This window comes from Leucoraja erinacea, chromosome 21 (assembly GCF_028641065.1).
Source record: "Leucoraja erinacea ecotype New England chromosome 21, Leri_hhj_1, whole genome shotgun sequence".
Classification (NCBI taxonomy): Eukaryota; Metazoa; Chordata; class Chondrichthyes; order Rajiformes; family Rajidae; genus Leucoraja; species Leucoraja erinaceus.
Genome location: NC_073397.1, coordinates 21,941,276 through 21,958,570, shown reverse-complemented (window position 1 = coordinate 21,958,570; position 17,295 = coordinate 21,941,276). Strand labels below are relative to the sequence as shown.

The 17,295-nt window shown below is 40.7% G+C and overlaps 1 protein-coding gene across 1 annotated transcript in view; it reads left to right on the top strand.

Annotated features, from left to right (window-relative positions):
* Window positions 1-298: 298 nt before the first annotated feature.
* LOC129707390 (solute carrier family 12 member 5-like) overlaps window positions 299-17,295 on the top strand; it is a 568,649-nt gene continuing 551,652 nt past the window's right edge. Inside the window, exon 1 of the mRNA XM_055652387.1 lies at window positions 299-689. Coding sequence (XP_055508362.1) covers window positions 515-689 — 175 coding nt within the window. The 5' untranslated portion in view covers window positions 299-514. The remainder of the gene's footprint in view (window positions 690-17,295) is intronic.

Genomic DNA, 17,295 nt, shown 5'->3' with positions numbered 1-17,295 from the left:
TCTTTTATCTGCCTCTGATCTTGCTGACAACCTCATATGTCCACATTTTGTCCAGACCCATGAATGAGATTCAATCTTAACCAGGGTTCAGGGGTAATCAAGACTGATTAATAACAGCCAGTTATAACACGCAAGGACCACATCCATAGAACAAGTTAAAAAAAAAAACAGCACTTCAATATAGGTTTATGGCAGAGACATATGATTTAATTATTTACTTTCACTCATAATGTTCAGAAAATTAAACCAAAAGAACAATTGCAATAGATACCAATAAGATGTTGGAACAAAGTTACTTCCAAAGCAGCTCATTTTCTGTTGATTTTTCTTATTTACTCAGCCTCAAGTGAACAGGTTGGGCACTAAGACCCAGAGAGGACAGAAAGCAGAGCAGTATTCACTTCATTTCGTGCTGAGATGCTGAAGAAGGGAACTGGGTGTAGTTGTCTGGTCTGATGGTATTTTAAAGGCACTTTGTTTAATTTGCTCTGTTATTCATTAATTTCCCTGCAAGATGAGCAAGAGGTTCACGGTCACCTCAATCCATGGAGAGGACGAAGCAGCCTGGGCTCAAACTAATATATCAGGAGCAAGAAAAGAAGGCAGCTTTTCAAATGGAAATGAAGCACCAGAACTGTCTGAGCACAGGGACAGCTCTCTGCCGGCTGCACCACAAGTTCCAAAACCAGGTAGGAAAGACACCTTCAGAGTAGTGTACAATGAGTACCTAATTCTCTGAGCTGACTTTAATATAAAGGCAAGCTCCAGCAGCCATTCAGAAAATAATTGAAATCCATGATGCAGCGACAAGGAGTATGAAGCGAAGTTATTGATTGAATTGAGTGGTATCAAATGGAATGTTGGATTCTAACAGCATGGCAGGAATATGAAACTCTCGCAACAATGAACTGTGTTAATGACATCAGTTTATATTTAGCTACAGTTTGAATACTCAACGAGGTAAATTAGATTTTGGCCTTGGTTGAAAGTAAATGTCAGCTACATTTCAGCCTGTCTAAAGAAGCTAAGGTGATTTTGTGAAAAAAAACAAGATGTTGCATAAACCAGTGCTAAACATGACTTGTGCTAGTGATATTCTGTGGCAGCAATATGCCTTCATATATTTTTGACACTAGAATTAAGTAATTCGAGTCAAAGCCTTATGATTCAGTTTCAGAAAGCTGGTATAGCATAGAGCAAAGATGGTTTTGAATAATAGTAGCTCTTACGTTCTTTGTTCCTATGACTGTACTTAATGTGAGTGCTGTAATTGCTCCCACTAAACTTCAATTTCATTACACTGCAGTGGGTGGAAAACAGAACTGGCTCATTGTTTTATAGGATAATGCTTTATGGTTTGCTTTTAATTAGGAGAGGGGAAGGGAAGCATTAAATTAGAAATACGTTGCCCTGTGAGTCTTGAAATGGTCAGAAAAAACCAACACGTTTCTAAAATGGTCTGAAATGTTTTGCGAATTCAAGTTGGCATCGCCATGAATATCCCAAATGATTGTTATTAATTTCTGTTGATCAGTGAATGCCATCCGGTATATACATGGTGTTTTAAGAGATTTTGATGGGTTTGGTTTGTTGATGTTTTAATCTTTAATTTTGCTGTCCAGTGAATGCTATCATGAGAGAAAGTCCTTTACTTAACATGCGGCCGTGGAATAATGATAGGCATGCAAGCAATGTTTACCAAGGTTAAAACTGAAACACTATTATCAGTACAGTAAGGTTTCGAGTATCAACTCTGGGTCCTATCCCATGCAAGGTTATTTGTTCAGTCACTGACTCTCACTGTATTCAATATACATTTTAAGTTTGATCTTCATAGCATGTTGAATGTGTGCTTATCTTTTTCCCCTGAAGTATTCTATTTCCTCCAATATAAAATAAACTAATTTGGGCAATTACTTTTTGCACTCTGTATACAATGTAATAGAAAGTCCATTTATAAAGAACCCGTATTTTTTATTTTGTTACATACGATGAACATACAGAAGGAGATAAAATCAAAGTACCTAGCTAAATGATTTTAGCAGATACCAGTCAACAGGGAATAGGAGCTGTCTGATTACAAAGCTCCATCCTTCATGAGTATCAAGTTCAATCTAACGAACCAGTTGGTCTTTTCCTGCCAATTGTTTTCATATGCTTGTACAAACATGGAGCTGGGGATTAAAGCCTTTAAAGTCATAGCATCAGTATGATACTGTATTATCTTGGCTATTTACAGACTAAAGAGGCATTCAGCCTAGTGGTATGAGTTTTGTAAGTACAGATAGGATATAATGTAATTGAATTGGGGAACACTATTATTATGGGGGCCAAATTGATTATAACAAGATTTTTATCAGGAACTAGAGAACCACTTAAAAGTTACTTTGGAAATTGACAAGAAGGAAAAAAGCTGTCTGGCAAAACAAAAACAGTTCTGGGGAAAGAAAAATATTTCCACGGAATATCCCTGCAGTACCCATTGTGTTTTCAGAACACAGTTTACCACAGATTGGCATTGAAATTGACAAGAATAGTTTCAGTTGACATTTGCTCAATGATACTCAATTCAACAATGTAGCATATAGCCTTTAGTAATTGAACATTCAGGAACAAAAATAAACATAGCTATTAAAAATACCTTACTTTTTGAATATCCTGTGGAAGAAATAACTGCAATTGCAAGTCAGAGTTATAGCCTTCCACCACTTTCCCCTTTTGACACAGTTGTTGTTATAATTAGGTTTCATATAACAAGATTTTCTATGAGGTTTCTTAAGAATACAACTTCATGTCATAGAACTGCCTGTCATTGCTGGAAGCTCTACAAGGAACTATCAGAGGTTCCTCAATGAAAAGGTCACCAAGGAACAATGTGTATATGAATGCAACAGTGGCACCCAGAAATACTGATAACTCTCACTCCATAATAGTTCAATGGCAGTGTGCAAAGTCGTGACAATTCCCTGGAACATTGATGAATCAATATTTAAAAATAACAAACCTAATGTGGGGATGGGGTCTCTGTTCATTTGAGTCAGAGGAATGGCTGCAAGAACCAAGGTACTTGAAGACCATATCCATGTTTTTTTTAACCTTTGGTTTAGTCATTATATAATTGTTTCAAATAATTCTTGTGGCTTAAAAAAAAATTATTGTTAGATAATTTAATTTTGTTTTTATTGTTGCCTTCAGGGTGTTTCTGAATGTCAGAAAGCTGTTGACAGCGTTAACTGGTGGTTAAGCCAGGGTGCATATTTTACAAGCTGTCAAGAGTTGTATTCTGTTGCGTTGTGGACGCGACTTGTTCGGATTTCTTCACATGATGGCACCCATGTGGTCAAAAGTGGCTTGCCAGTGAAGATGAGGCCAGGAAGCTGGCCAGAGGTTCTGCCAAATATATAGCATGGACTGATTTCACGCTTCAAAAATGGAAGTAAAACCTTGCTTTCTTTAGATCACTTATAGATTATTAATAAATATATACTTATGAGTAGAAACACCAGGGAAATGTATGTCTTCGGTCAAGGGTGAAAGAATGGAGTTGAACTTGTGCATGGAGAGCATTACTGATTACACAATTAAATTTGGTTATCAAAGTAAAATTTCAAAAAATGAACGTAATATGGAGCTGGTAATCTGATGACATATCAACTGTTGGTCTATATATTTGTCAAAACAACATATTGTTCAGCATCAATGCAAACAGAACTGCAAATTGGAATTTAGTTTAAAATTAGTCCGTTTTCCCATTTGTAGTTTCTAAGATTTCATTATATTTGATCTTCGGCTAATTTAGTATTTGTATATCTCTCTTATTTAGATTCTTTAATTATGTCCCTGTTCCTGTGCGCTAAATAAAGGCCCAGAATTCACATGCTTCATTAAATGCAATCCTGATGTTACAATGGAAAATGTTTGATGCACCAGTTCCATGCACCTTGTGTGTTACATGCTCCTAGTCCTGTGGACTGAGTCACATGAAGCTGTTTACTCCCATTGTGCACCATGTGCAGAAAAGCTGATCTGAAGAGCAGGAACTTGCATGCTTTGCAAGGAACAACACATACTAATTTTACACCAATTCCCCAAGAACCCTCTCTCCATGCTAATCGATCTTCTTCGGTTGCAGCCATTTGATTTTTGTAGAATTAGTCCACGAGGGTGTTACACACTAGCTTTTCCACTACACTTGGCTGAAGTGCATGGTGACTCAACCAGTGGAAATTGCTTCCTTAACCCATCGTCTAGTGCCATTGCATTGTCTGGCCACTTCAAATGCAGTGGTGTGGTGACTTCTTTCTATTTGGGATGGGATGGCTTGGCTCGGGAGACTTGATGCTGCAAGGCTCAGCAGAGTGGTGTTTATTGTGTACCTGAAATGAGAAAGGCACCACAAAAATGGAAAAAAAGTGCATGTTTAAACTAGCTGTATGTTGTTCACTAGAAGAGAAGAGAACTGGGATGTGAGAGGTATTGAATATGAGCATACCATCTTCTGCAAACATTTATGATACCCTGACTCCTTGATCACAAAGACAATAATCTCCAAAATAGCATATAAGAGCCTGGAATCAAGCCCTTTGGCCATAATTATCCATGCCAACCAACATTCCGCATCTACACGAGTCTCACCTACTGCCGTTTGGCCCATATTAAGGACATGTTCAAATATCTCTTTAACATTATAATAGTACCTGGCTCACTGACCTACTCTGGCTGCTCATTCCATATACCCACCTCCATTTGTGTCAAAAGGTTACCCCTCAAGTTCCTATTAAATCTTTCCTCTCTCACCGTAAACCTATGTTCTCTTGTTCTCGATTCCCCATACGTTGGGCAAAAGACTTTGTGCATTTACCCAATTTATTCCTCTCATGATCTTGTACACCTCCATAAGATCACCCCTCATCCTCCCGCACACCAAGGAATAAGGTCCTTGCCTGCTCCACCTCACACTATAGCTCTGGCCCTTGAGTTCTAACAACATCCTCCACATTATTCTCCGCACCCTTTCCAGCTTGACAAAATCTTTCCTATATCATGGTGACAAAAAATGAATATAATACTCTTAATATGGCCTCACCAATGTCTTTTACGTACAATTGCAACATGACCTTCCAACGTTGATGCTCATTACTCTGATTGATGAAGGCCAATGTACCAAAAACATTTTTGACCACCCAATCTACCTGTGATGCCACTTTCAAGGAACTATGTACCTGCACCCCTATATCTACAACACTCCCTAGAACCTTGCCATTCGCTGTGCAAGTCTTGCCCTGGTTAGACTTCCCAAAATGCAACACCTCACACTTATCTGTATTACATTCCATCAAGCAGCCCTCAGTCCATCTGTGTAATGGATCAAGATCCTGCTGCTTTTTTGACAACCTTCTTCACTATCTATAATACCACCCATTTTAATGTCAGCTGCAAACTTGCTAGTCAAGTCTTGAACAGCAATGGACCCAGCACACCACTAGTTACGGGCCTCCGGTTCTAAAAGCAACCTTCCACAATCACTATCTACTTCTTTCCATGAAGCCAATTTTCTTTCCATGAAGCCAATTTTCTATCCATTCAGCTATAGCACCTTGGAATCTAACCTTCCAGAGCAGCCTATCAAGTGGAAGCTAGTCAAATACCTTGCTGAAATTCCTATATACAATGTCTACAGTTCTGCCCTTGTGTATCTTTTTGGACACATCTTCAAAACCTTCAGCACTTCTCTGGTCATAATACTGACTGCCCTTAAGGCACTTCCATTGACTGCCTCAAGTTCCCCGGTCATTATGTCTTCCTCCACTGTATATATAGAGGAGAAATACACATTATAAGACCTTGCCCATCTCCTGTGGATCCACACAGTCGACTGCTTTGATTTGTAAGGGGACCCTTTCTCTCTCTGGTTACCCTTTTTCCCTTTATGTACTTATAAAATCTCTTAGAATTATCCTTAATATTATCTGGCAAAGGCATCTCCTGCCTCCCTTTTGCCATCTTGAATTCCTTTATTACCTTGCTCCTCAGTTCCTGAAGCTCCTCCAGGGATACACTTGACCCTGGCTGCCTATACGTGCCCCATGCATCCTTCTTACTCTTGACCAGAGCCTCAATTTCTCTCACCTGCCTTGCTCTAACAGGAACATGCACATCCTGGACTTGTTCGAAAAACTTTTAAATTCATCCCACTTTCCTGGTTCCTTTTCCTTGAAACAACCTACTCCAATCAATTTGAGTAAGTTCCTGTCTAATATCTTCCAAAATTGGCCTTGGCTCAAAATAGTGGAACTGCTCTGTCTCGCTCCATAAAGATGACCAAACTTGTGCAGCCATTGTTCCCCATGCTACATCACTAATGGCAATTGACAGATTCAGTCCTCCACTCTTGGAGGAGCAGGAGCCAAAGTTAGTTTAAGCTTGTAAATAGGATTTGTGAAATAACATGGTCGGTCCTTTCATGGAATAGACAGTTTCTCGGAGTGCCTTCTGTACGCCCAAGTCCACGCATGAGCACAAATGCCTCAGACGAGACCACCAGAACAAACAGCTCCATGTTTTCATGCACTATTTCTAAGCTCACATCAGCCAGAAAAAAAATCTGTGAATATCTTATGAGTTGTACGTGTAAAATTAATGTTTTGGAAATACGTGGTGTCTGGTAAAATATCAACAGCCAAAATGTATGACTTAACCATGGGAGGCCTGTGTATCTTTACCGCAGTTATTGCTCTTAGTGCTGACAGACAAATCTGTTCAAACATATAGGAAACATTATCTCCTTCTTCAAAATATCAATGCACAGATACAATCTCTATGTACTGCCAGGAATGATCTACTTGGCAGATGGCATATTGAGATTGTAATGATTGCAACACTGAGAGATTGTAACATTTGGTTTAATTCCCTATCCAGTTTGTCAGTCTATACATTGAACTTTTCAGCTCACAGGCAAAGAGCCCTGTAATTATGTGTTGTTCAGATCTTTTTGAGATATCTTGGAGTATTGTCTCTTGAGTGCCCTATGCTCACAATAGATGGCTTTAACTTTCCACTATGTGCCTCACTTATTGAGAGTAATTGGCTTCATCTCTGCAACAAGGCAAAATCTGTCAGGTTAGCTTAGCTCCATGAAGATTTGCCTTCTCCCATAGTTATATCATTTAGATTGATTAAAGCTCTAACGAAACTCAAGCAATGGAATGGAAATATGTTGCAATGAGAGGTAATGGAGAGAGTGATGTGAGTAATAGTAGGATAATTGAAGCCACGTTTTCGACCGAAACCTCCATTCATGAAAGCTTTATCCACTTTATTATCCAAAAATGAATATATTTCACAATTATTTTGCAGGAGTCGTGCTTTAACCTTTGGCCATTTCTCCCTCATTGTATTTGCTACACACTTTCTTGATCAGTCTCTTTGTTTCTTTCCGTTGCTTGTGTTGTTGAACCATTTTCTGAATTTCTGTTGTGATATTCGTTGTTTTGAAGTGAGGGAGAGTGAAGGTAGGGGAGAATGGACACAGAAGCACAGAAAGAGAGAAGTAATGAAATGAGCAAGAGAAAGCGAGCAATGGATTAAGATCAGATGCAACAGAATTATACGAATGAGAATGTGAAAAGAAGAGAGTGGAAAAGAAAAACATTGTCAAAGTCAAAGTCAAAGTCGCCTTTATTGTCATTCAGACCTTGCGGTCTGAACAAAATTTTGTTGCCTTGCAGTCCTACATATTGTAAAAATGACAAAAACACACAAAAAACACAAATTAACATCCACCACAGTGAGTTCACCAGGCACCTCCTCACTGTGATGGAAGGCAAAAGTCTTAAGTCTTTGTCATCCCTTCTTATTCTCCCTCTGCGCCGAGGCGATCCAGGCTTCAGATGTTGTGACCCCGCCGGGCGATGGTAAGTAATGTCAGTCCCGCGGCTGAATCCGAGCTCCGCGAACGGGCCGGTTCAACTCCGCGGCCCGGGGTGGTCGAAGCTGCCGAAGCTGCGGCCCTCCAGGCCAGCGGACGCAGCTGTTGTTGTGGGAGCTCCGGAGAACAGGTCACCAACCTGTGACCTGCGAGCTCCCGACGATGTTTCGTCCACTCGGCCCGCGGTCAGGTCGGGTGGCCGCTGCTGCCGGAACATTGCCCCAGCTCCGAGGCCGGGTCGCCGATGCCGCTGCCCCAGCTCCGAGGCTGGGTCGCCGATGCCGCTGCCCAGCTCCGAGGCCGCCAGCTCCGCTATTAGGCCTCGGCGCAGGCGGAGACGGAGACGGGGGATACGACAAGAGAAGTCGCATCCCCCCCCGAAGGAAGAGACCAAAAACATGTTTCTCCCCCCCACCCACACACATACACAACCTAATAAACCAAAAATTAACTAAAACAGGACAAAAGAACAACAAAAAAAAGAAAAAAACAGACGGACTGCAGGCGAGCCGCAGCTGCTGAGGCAGCGCCGCCATTTTGGAGTTACTCCTGCATTTTGTACTTATACAGTAGGAACAGAGAATGTCCTCTGTTGCTTTCTTTCTGTTTCTTCTGTTTTATCTTTCTCCCTTGGAGGAAAGAGCATTGAGAGGAAATTGAGAGGAAACTCATGGGATCACAACAGGAATGCGAGGACATCATTAAACAGCACCACAGGTTGGAATTGAAACTGGCTCATTGGAGTCTTCAAGTAGCGGTTGCCATTCTGTTGCCTCACATTTACAGCCAAAGACTAAAGGGCCTGTCCCACTTGGCCGTCATTTGCGCCCCATTTATGTGACCTGGTAGCGTATGGGTAGCGTGTGGGTTGGGCGGGACGGGCACATGGAGTGCCGTGGAAGAGTCTGGAGTTGCGCGCGGTATCGCGCAGCGCTCCAGGATTTCGTTCTGCATGAAATCTTCGCATGCCACCAGCCTGTCATGTAAATGTTGGCCATGTGGGACACTCTGGTGCGGCGCAATGTCTCACCTCCAACAGCAGCAGAAGCAGGCACGTGATCGCCGAGCTCGGTCGTTGCGGATCCGGATACGCTCCTACTCCTACTCCCAGAGCGGGGCCAAGACGATTGGAGATTGATACAAAATGCAGGAGTAACTCAGCGGGACCGGCAGCATCTCTGGAGAGAACCAATGGGTGACATTATGGGTCAAGACCCTTCTTCAGAATTTCGATCCGAAACATCATCCATTCCTTCTCTCCAGAGATGCTGCCAGTTCCACTGAGTTGCTCCTGAATTTTGTGTCTATCTTCAAATGACATCACGCGCTCCAGACGGCTGTGCGGATGCATGATGATGCCCGCGACTGTCACGCGTCATTCACTACCAGCTTGTCGCGTAAATGACGGCCAAGTGGGACAGCCCTCTAATTGACTTTTACATTTATTTACAAATACCTCTCTGAGGGTTAGACATTACATCATCACATAAATGGGAAAACCTTATAAATCATGCAAATGATTTTTGAAAATATTCTGGCGATGGAATGGAGGGTTTAGATTATAGGATTGTGCACTTTGGTCATTATCTAAAAAGATGTCTGTAAAACAAAACGCTCTGATCAGAAAAGCTAAAACCCCTTGATTCCAAACCCCACAGAACGAGGAAGCTCACAGATATGCTTCCTATTCAATCTACCCTTCCTATATTTGGTGTATAAAGGAAAGAATAGTGATGAAAAGATAATATGAAACATTTGCTAATACTGTACATTGGTGAGATTCTGAGCTGCAAACTACTTAACTTAAAACAGAACAATACGTGGCAGAAAAATAGTGACATCTCTGGTTTGCTGAGATGTGCAGCTTTTCCAGAAATAGAAAGTGCTTGAAGTTTCACTGTGTCCTGCAGCCTAAATCCAGGTGCAATCTTGAGTTATGACCCTGTGTCCCATCACATTGATTGATGTGGCCCAATAATGCAGTATGGGCACTCCCAGTGTAAGTTACTGGTAGCACTCACAGAATGATATTGATAGATGGTGAAGCTGTCATTGTCTATGGAATTCACAAACACTCAAAATCGCTGAGAAGCAAATCAAAACAAAAGGAGCATTAAGGTAATTAACAATCAAAAGATTAAAATCAGCCATTGATATTTTGAAGCAATTCGATGCATGCAAATAAATGCCCATTGGGTTCCACCCAACCGGCCCAGGGTCAGCTGGCTGCCAAGTGGAAGATGCTTCAGGTAGCTTAAGCTCATATCAGTGCTAAACATCAGGACTTTGACCAGGAAAGGTAAGGATGGTTGACGGTGCACTGGAACCCAGTCAGACGATCTGCCCCAGTATATCCGTGCATTACCGCGATGCATCTGAGACAGCCCAGCATCATAATTGTTGAGTATAATGCCAATTTAACTGTTGATTCCTGGGATGTCAGGACTTTCATATGAAGAAATACTGGATAGACTCGGTTTGTACTCGCTAGAATTTAGAAGATTGAGGGGGGATCTTATAGAAACTTACAAAATTCTTAAGGGTTGGACAGGCTAGATGCAGGAAGATTGTTCCCGATGTTGGGGAAGTCCAGAACAAGGGGTCACAGTTTAAGGATGAGGGGGAAATCTTTTAGGACCGAGATGAGGAAAACCTTTTTCACACAGAGAGTGGTGAATCACTGGAATTCTCTGCCGCAGAAGGTAGTTGAGGCCAGTTCATTGGCTACATTTAAGAGGGAGTTAGATGTGGCCCTTGTGGCTAAAGGGATCAGGCGGTATGGAGAGAAGGCAGGAACAGGATACTGAGTTGGATGATCAGCCATGATCATATTGAATGGCGGTGCAGGCTCGAAGGGCCGAATGGCCTACCCCTGCACCTATTTTCTATGTTTCTATGTTTATATATTGCTGGGGAAACTTTAATTTCAGATGGTGTTATTGCTATTTGTTATTTTAATGTTGTTCTACTTTTTGTGTTCTGCTATGGATAATAAGTTGAGCCTAAGTGTTGAACCGATGAACAAGGTCACCTGGTAATCCAGACATTTCACTTGTGTTTGATAGTGGAACATTTTGCTGAAGCATTTAGTCTTTCATGCAGAAGGTATCTTGCCATGATAACTCATGTATGGAAAAATATAGCCTTAACCATGAGTATTTGTAATCTGGATCAATGTAGAAGGTCTTTGAAAAAAATAGCCTTAAAAGTATTGAGATAAGAGTTAGGCTGTAATCTGGAACGCACCCGACTTAGAAGGAATGGTAAGGAAATTTATTATTTTTGCAATGGATTTGGAAAAATGTTTGAAAAGAGAATTTTGGTGGACTGTAAGGAAGAGAAAGGATATGCAATTAATTGGACAGCTCTTTCAGCAAACAGGAGTGGGCAGGGTGGGTTTCAGTGCCTATTTTGCATTGGTATTTCTTTCAATTTAAAATCAGAAAATGCTGGAAATGCTCAGCAGGTCAAGCAATACCTGTGGAGAGAGAAAAGCAGAGTTAGCCTTCATTAAGGGCCTAGAAGTGGTGTGAATAGCAACTGCTATAGTCAGAGTCATACGGCATGGAAATTGGCCCTTCTCTGCTAATCTTGTTTCCTCGTTTGAATAATATCACTCTAATTCTTTTCTAGCCATGTACCTGTCCTAACATCTTTTAAATGTTGTTGAAGTACCTGCTTCAACTACCTCATTTGGCAGCACCTTCCATATACCCATCACACTCAATGTGAAAAAGTTGTGCCTTGGGCTTTCTCTCTCACTGCAAACATATCCTTTCTACTTCTTGTTTCCTGAACCCAGGGAAAAGGTTGAACATTACAATGAAGGCTGTCTAAATTAAAAGTACGAGCACTGGTTTTGAACTCAAATATAAATTCTCAATTCAGTCAGATTCAGAGGCTCTTCCAGCAATATATTAGCAGAAATATACCAGGGATGTCCAAGTAAAAACAACTGTGTGGATTTAATCTTTCATCAAACGGAAATCTAGAAATGCTTCCACTGCCTGGTAAGGTTACTGGATGAAAATAACAATTTTTCATAATTGGCACATGAGACATTAATCAAGGACACAGATTATTTTGTGAGCCTCCATGGTGAACTGTTGAGGGTTGCGGACGTTAGAGCATTGGAAGTATCTAAAGAGAAGGCAGATCATTTTTGAATGATCGGGGAATTGAGAGCCTTGGATAACTGATACAGAATAGGCATTGAGGTTTGGGTAGATCAGATTGAATATCAGGGCAGGCTTCAAGGTCCTGGCATAATATATTCTTATATTCTTGGATCCACTACAGCCCATTCATCAAACTTGACCTTAGAACTCTTCTTTCATCTCCATTATAGCCACTGGCTCACAAAAATCACACTATTTCACATCAACACAGAAGGAAAAATTAATTGTAATTTAGTTTTATTACATGTTCCAAGCTGAAAATGATGAAACTCTACACGGGTCTAACAGCAGCAGAAAGGCACAGATTTAACTGCTGGAGGAACTCAATGGTGAGGGAAATGGACAAATGACTTTCTGGGTCAAACCCTTCTTCTAGACTGATGAAGCAAAAGGGAGATACCTTGTAGAAAGAATTGAGAGAGAAACAAGAGTTGGCCTTTCATTCATCAAGGGTGCAGTAGTGACATAAAGAGCAACAGTTGAACTGCTATCTCCTGTCTACTCCATCAGTCTGAAGAAGTAATAACAAAAATGGTTTGATCATGTACAAAAGATACTAAAGCTGAGATTGAGAAATCAACGGGAAGGCCCATAATAGGTGTAAAGCCTAAATGTCAAACGTGATTCCTTTTTGGATGGCAAAAAAACAGGGGTAAAAGGAGCAAGAAATGAAAATAAATGAGACCAGAGGAGATGTAACGATAATAGGAAAATCAGTACCAAAGGTTATTATGAAACAACTCCATTACATCCACTGGCTTGAACTTGAGCTTTTACCTGCTTGTGATTTTGTCTCCATCTCACTTGCACTTTCACCCCTTTGTTCTTGCCCTTCTACCTTTGTTTAGTTTAGTTTAGATACAGCACAGAAACAGGCCCACCAAGTTCACACCGACCAACGATCCCCGCACATTAAAACAAGCCTACACACACTGGGTACTATTTACACTTATATCAAGTGTACAAACCCAAGCCAATTCACATACAGACCTGTATGTCTATGGAGTGTGGGAGGAAACTGAAGATCTCTGAGAAAACACACGCGGTCACAGAGAGTACTTTTAAACTACCTACAGACAGCACATGTAGTTGGGATTGGACCTGGGCCTTTAGCGTTGCAAGCACTGTAAGGCAGCAACTCTACCGCTGTGCCACCGTGCCACCGTGCCAAAGAACAATCATGATACCTCAAGAAGGAGCACCTCCTCTGTTCATTATGCACATTCCAGTGTTCCAGTTCAATTATTTCAGATCAGAATGTTACTTTGAGCAGCATTGCAATTGACACCACTTTTAAACCTATCTTTCGTTCTGCATTTGTCTTGTCATATACCCGTCCAATTCCTCTTGTTTTGCATCCTCTCACAGGTCTTTTGTTTTATCTATTCCTTTTTGTCTTTATCTATCACGGTCCTTGCTGAACATTGTTATAAATTCCAACATTTTCTAGCTGTGATGTGAAATCATCAATCGTAATTTTGACTGTTTCTCTTTCCACAAATGCTTGCTGAACATTGTCTGTTTTTATTTCAAGGTATCAAGTTGATGGCAGAGGGGGTAGTTGTCATGTTCAGTCAGCATTGATTCCTTGCTAGATCAGTTATGCTTAGTCACCTTCTGTAAGTTCTTTATTTTGAAGTATCTGCCCTACAACATTCATGCAGTCACCTTTTCCCATTTTGAAGAAGAATAATTCAGTTCCTGATAATTCTGTGGGGAAAAAATATTCCCTTTATTAAAACCTTTGGCCATTGATTTGTAATCAGTGACTCCCTTGTATTTTTATTTGTTCCAGATACATATTAATAAAATCAACACCATTGTGTGCATGTTATCTCTGGGAATTAAATACAGCATTAAATGGATAGAAGTAGAACAGAAATTAATTTAGTACTAAGTAAATCTGTGAAATCAATTTTAATTGGTTGTCAAAATTTATTCTGTTTTACAAAAAGGAATACAAAACCTGTATAGCCATATCTTTCAGTTTGAAATTCTAATCTACTGTATTTGTAAATTATGCTTATTAAACATTAAATTTCTTTGGTGTTTTATAAAGGATATAATGTGTATAATGTCAAAAGGCGATAATGTGTATCGCAAAATTATTATACAGATTGATTTTAATAGTTCACTACTTTGGGGATAAAACTAACTAAAGAGTGAGGTTATTTTCTCCTTGTCAAAGAGAAACATTTTTTAAATCTCCTGCCCTTGATGTAGTTGCTGAATAATTGTACATAAGAACATAAGAGAATAGTCTGTATCTGGAATGAGCTGCCAGAGGAAACAATAGAAGTGGCTACAATTAAAACCTTTAAAAGACATTTGGACAGATATATCGATAAGATGAGTTCAGAGAGGTATGGGCCAAAAGAATGTTAACCTGGTTGTCATGGATAAGTTGTGCCAAAGGGCCTGTTTTCATGCTGTATTGCTCGATAACTTCATGTCTGCATGAGAAATAGATCAGGGCGGCACAATGGCGCAGTGGGTACAGTTGCTGTCTCACAGCAGCAGAGACCCAAGTTTGTACCTGACCTCAACTGCTATCTGTGTAGAGTTTGCACGTTCTCCTTGTGACCATGTAGGTTTCCCTTGGGTGCTCCGGTTTCCTCCCACATTCCAAAGATGTGCCGGTTTGCACTACAGCATTGTTGCACAGAACCTTTAGGCTTTTTTTTATTGGTGAAACATGACTTCTAACCTGTGTACTCTGATTTTCCAGCCATAAAGAACAGCAACCCAAGGTATCTCGAGTTTGCTAAAACCATATCTGGAATTCTATTTATAGAATTCAGAGATGATTCAACATTAGAGAAATTTCAACATTTAACCCAACCTTTATTGTTGATAACAAAGTATTTTTCACAAGTTTTGAAGACTGGCAGTGTCAACCAATCAGACCATTCATACCATGTTGGCCCCGGCTCCCAACTCCAGCTCTTCTCTGAATTATATTATTTTATCTATTTTATGGCATACAAGATTAATGATATTTGCTGGGGCAGCACAAAGCCAGCACCTCCCAGCATCAGGATGTGGGTTCAATCCAGAACTCAGGGGCTGTCCATGTGGAGTTTGCACCATTTCCCTTCCACACACTAAAGACCTGTGGGTTGCTAGGTTGATTGGCCATTGTAGATTCCCTCTTGAGTATTGATGACTGGTAGAATCTGTGGGGAGTTGACACTAATGTAAGATTAGTATAAATGGGTGGTTGTTAGTTTAGTTTGGAGAAACAGCATGTTAAAAAGGCCCTCCGCACCGACCAGCGACCCCCTACGCACTAACACTATCCTACACACGTTGGGGACAATTTACATTTGTACCAAGCCAATTAACCTAAAAAATTGGACAGTGGGAGGAAACCGAAGATCTCGGAGAAAACACAAGCAGGTCACGGGTAGAACATACAAACTCCGTATAGACAGCAACTGAAGTCAAAATCGAACCCGGGTCTCTGGTGCTGTAAGGCAATAACTCTACCACTGCGCCACCTTGCCCTTAGCTAGTGTGAACTTAGTGGGTCATAGGGCCTACTTGTATGCTGGATCTTTTCATGAATCCATGACTAGGAATTCCCCACCATAGTCTGGAGATTCAAGGAGACAATAACCTCTATAAATATAGATACAGCGGGTCACCATATTCTGTGCTTTGGGTGGAGCTTGCTGCCCCAAAATTCAGCGCAAGGATTAGTAACTAACCTGGAATTCTGTTACACAGCACACAAAGGTAAATTTGTAGTCAAGGCTGAGTCCAGGGGTAACAGAGGAGAGTGGAGCCAGTAATCGTGGGTCACAGATTATCTGTCGTTTGAGGCTGAGGGCAAATTGTGAGTTAAATCGGGGAACTGGAAGTTTGGGCTGAAGGATTGAAGAGGCATTTGAGGGAATGATGAAGGAATCATCCCCTCAAATTAGGACTTCTTCTTCTTCTTGCGTATGGTGTGCACAGCCTAAAGTTGTATCAATCAAATAAATCTTATTTGATTGCGCACGCCGGGTTGATTGCATTCGTCGAAACAGGGCGGACCACATGAAGGTTGCAATCTCCCACCACAAATTATGGCTTCAGAGGTAGAAGTCCATTGGGGTGCAAGGACACTGAGTTAGAGGATGATTGGGAAGCTCAGTATTTTTACCTTGTGGGAAGGAACTCCTATAAGTATGGGTACATACCTGAGAGGGTCTCCTAGATCAAGCGTGTTAAGAGATAAACACTGCTAAATCATGGGAAGTCCCCTCAACATGATATGGCCTAATTTCTCAGGCAATGCTCTAAATGGTTTGCACAGCAAGTTGCATCCTTCCGTGTGAATCTGACGCAGAATCTGACTTCATCAGCATAAGCATGGTCTGCAACCAATGGTTGTTTGTTGAGATTCTGCTGCAATGTGACATGGAAACCATTGTAATCGCATTCCCCTACCGATGTGGTCAAATTTTACATGTATATTGTTGAACAAAACCTCTGCACATAATTACTTTGATGATGTATATATTTAATCTCTCATGGAATGACATAGATCAAGAAAAAACCATTATGTTGGTAGTGGGTATATTGGCATTCTGGAAAAACTATCAATATTTCTTTTCCCCCCCATTCTTTATCCACAGCCTTGAAAATAATTATTTTCAGTCATACATCTAAGTTGCTCTCAGCCTATGTGGACCCATTGTGTTATCATCCTTTGTGAATACAATGGGTCCATTGTGCTGTGCTGTAAGCAGTCTATGATTTTACGATTCTCTGTATCTGCTTTTAACACACAATAGTCAATGCAATCTTTCCACTGAATACATGCCGAACAAAAACACTGTCGAACTGCAGCTTTTTAAAATCTTTGTTTACCTTAAGTCAATCTTTTGTCCACTTGTTATTTCCTGGGAGGTTACTTTTTTTTTCAATTCAATTCAATTCAATTCAACTTTAATGTCATCGCACAAATACAAGTACGAGTACAACGAAATGCAGTTTTGCGTCAGTTGTGCATAAAGAAAAGAAATAAAAAAAATAGAAAGAGAGAAGATACAGAATAATCAAAAAATACAGAATAATTAAACAATGGGGACGGAGGGACCGGAGAAATCTATCGGCGGGACTCCGAGTTCAGCAGTGTGATTGTATTGTTGTAGAAGCTGTTCCTCATCCTACTAGTACGTGACCTGAGGCTCCTGTACCGCC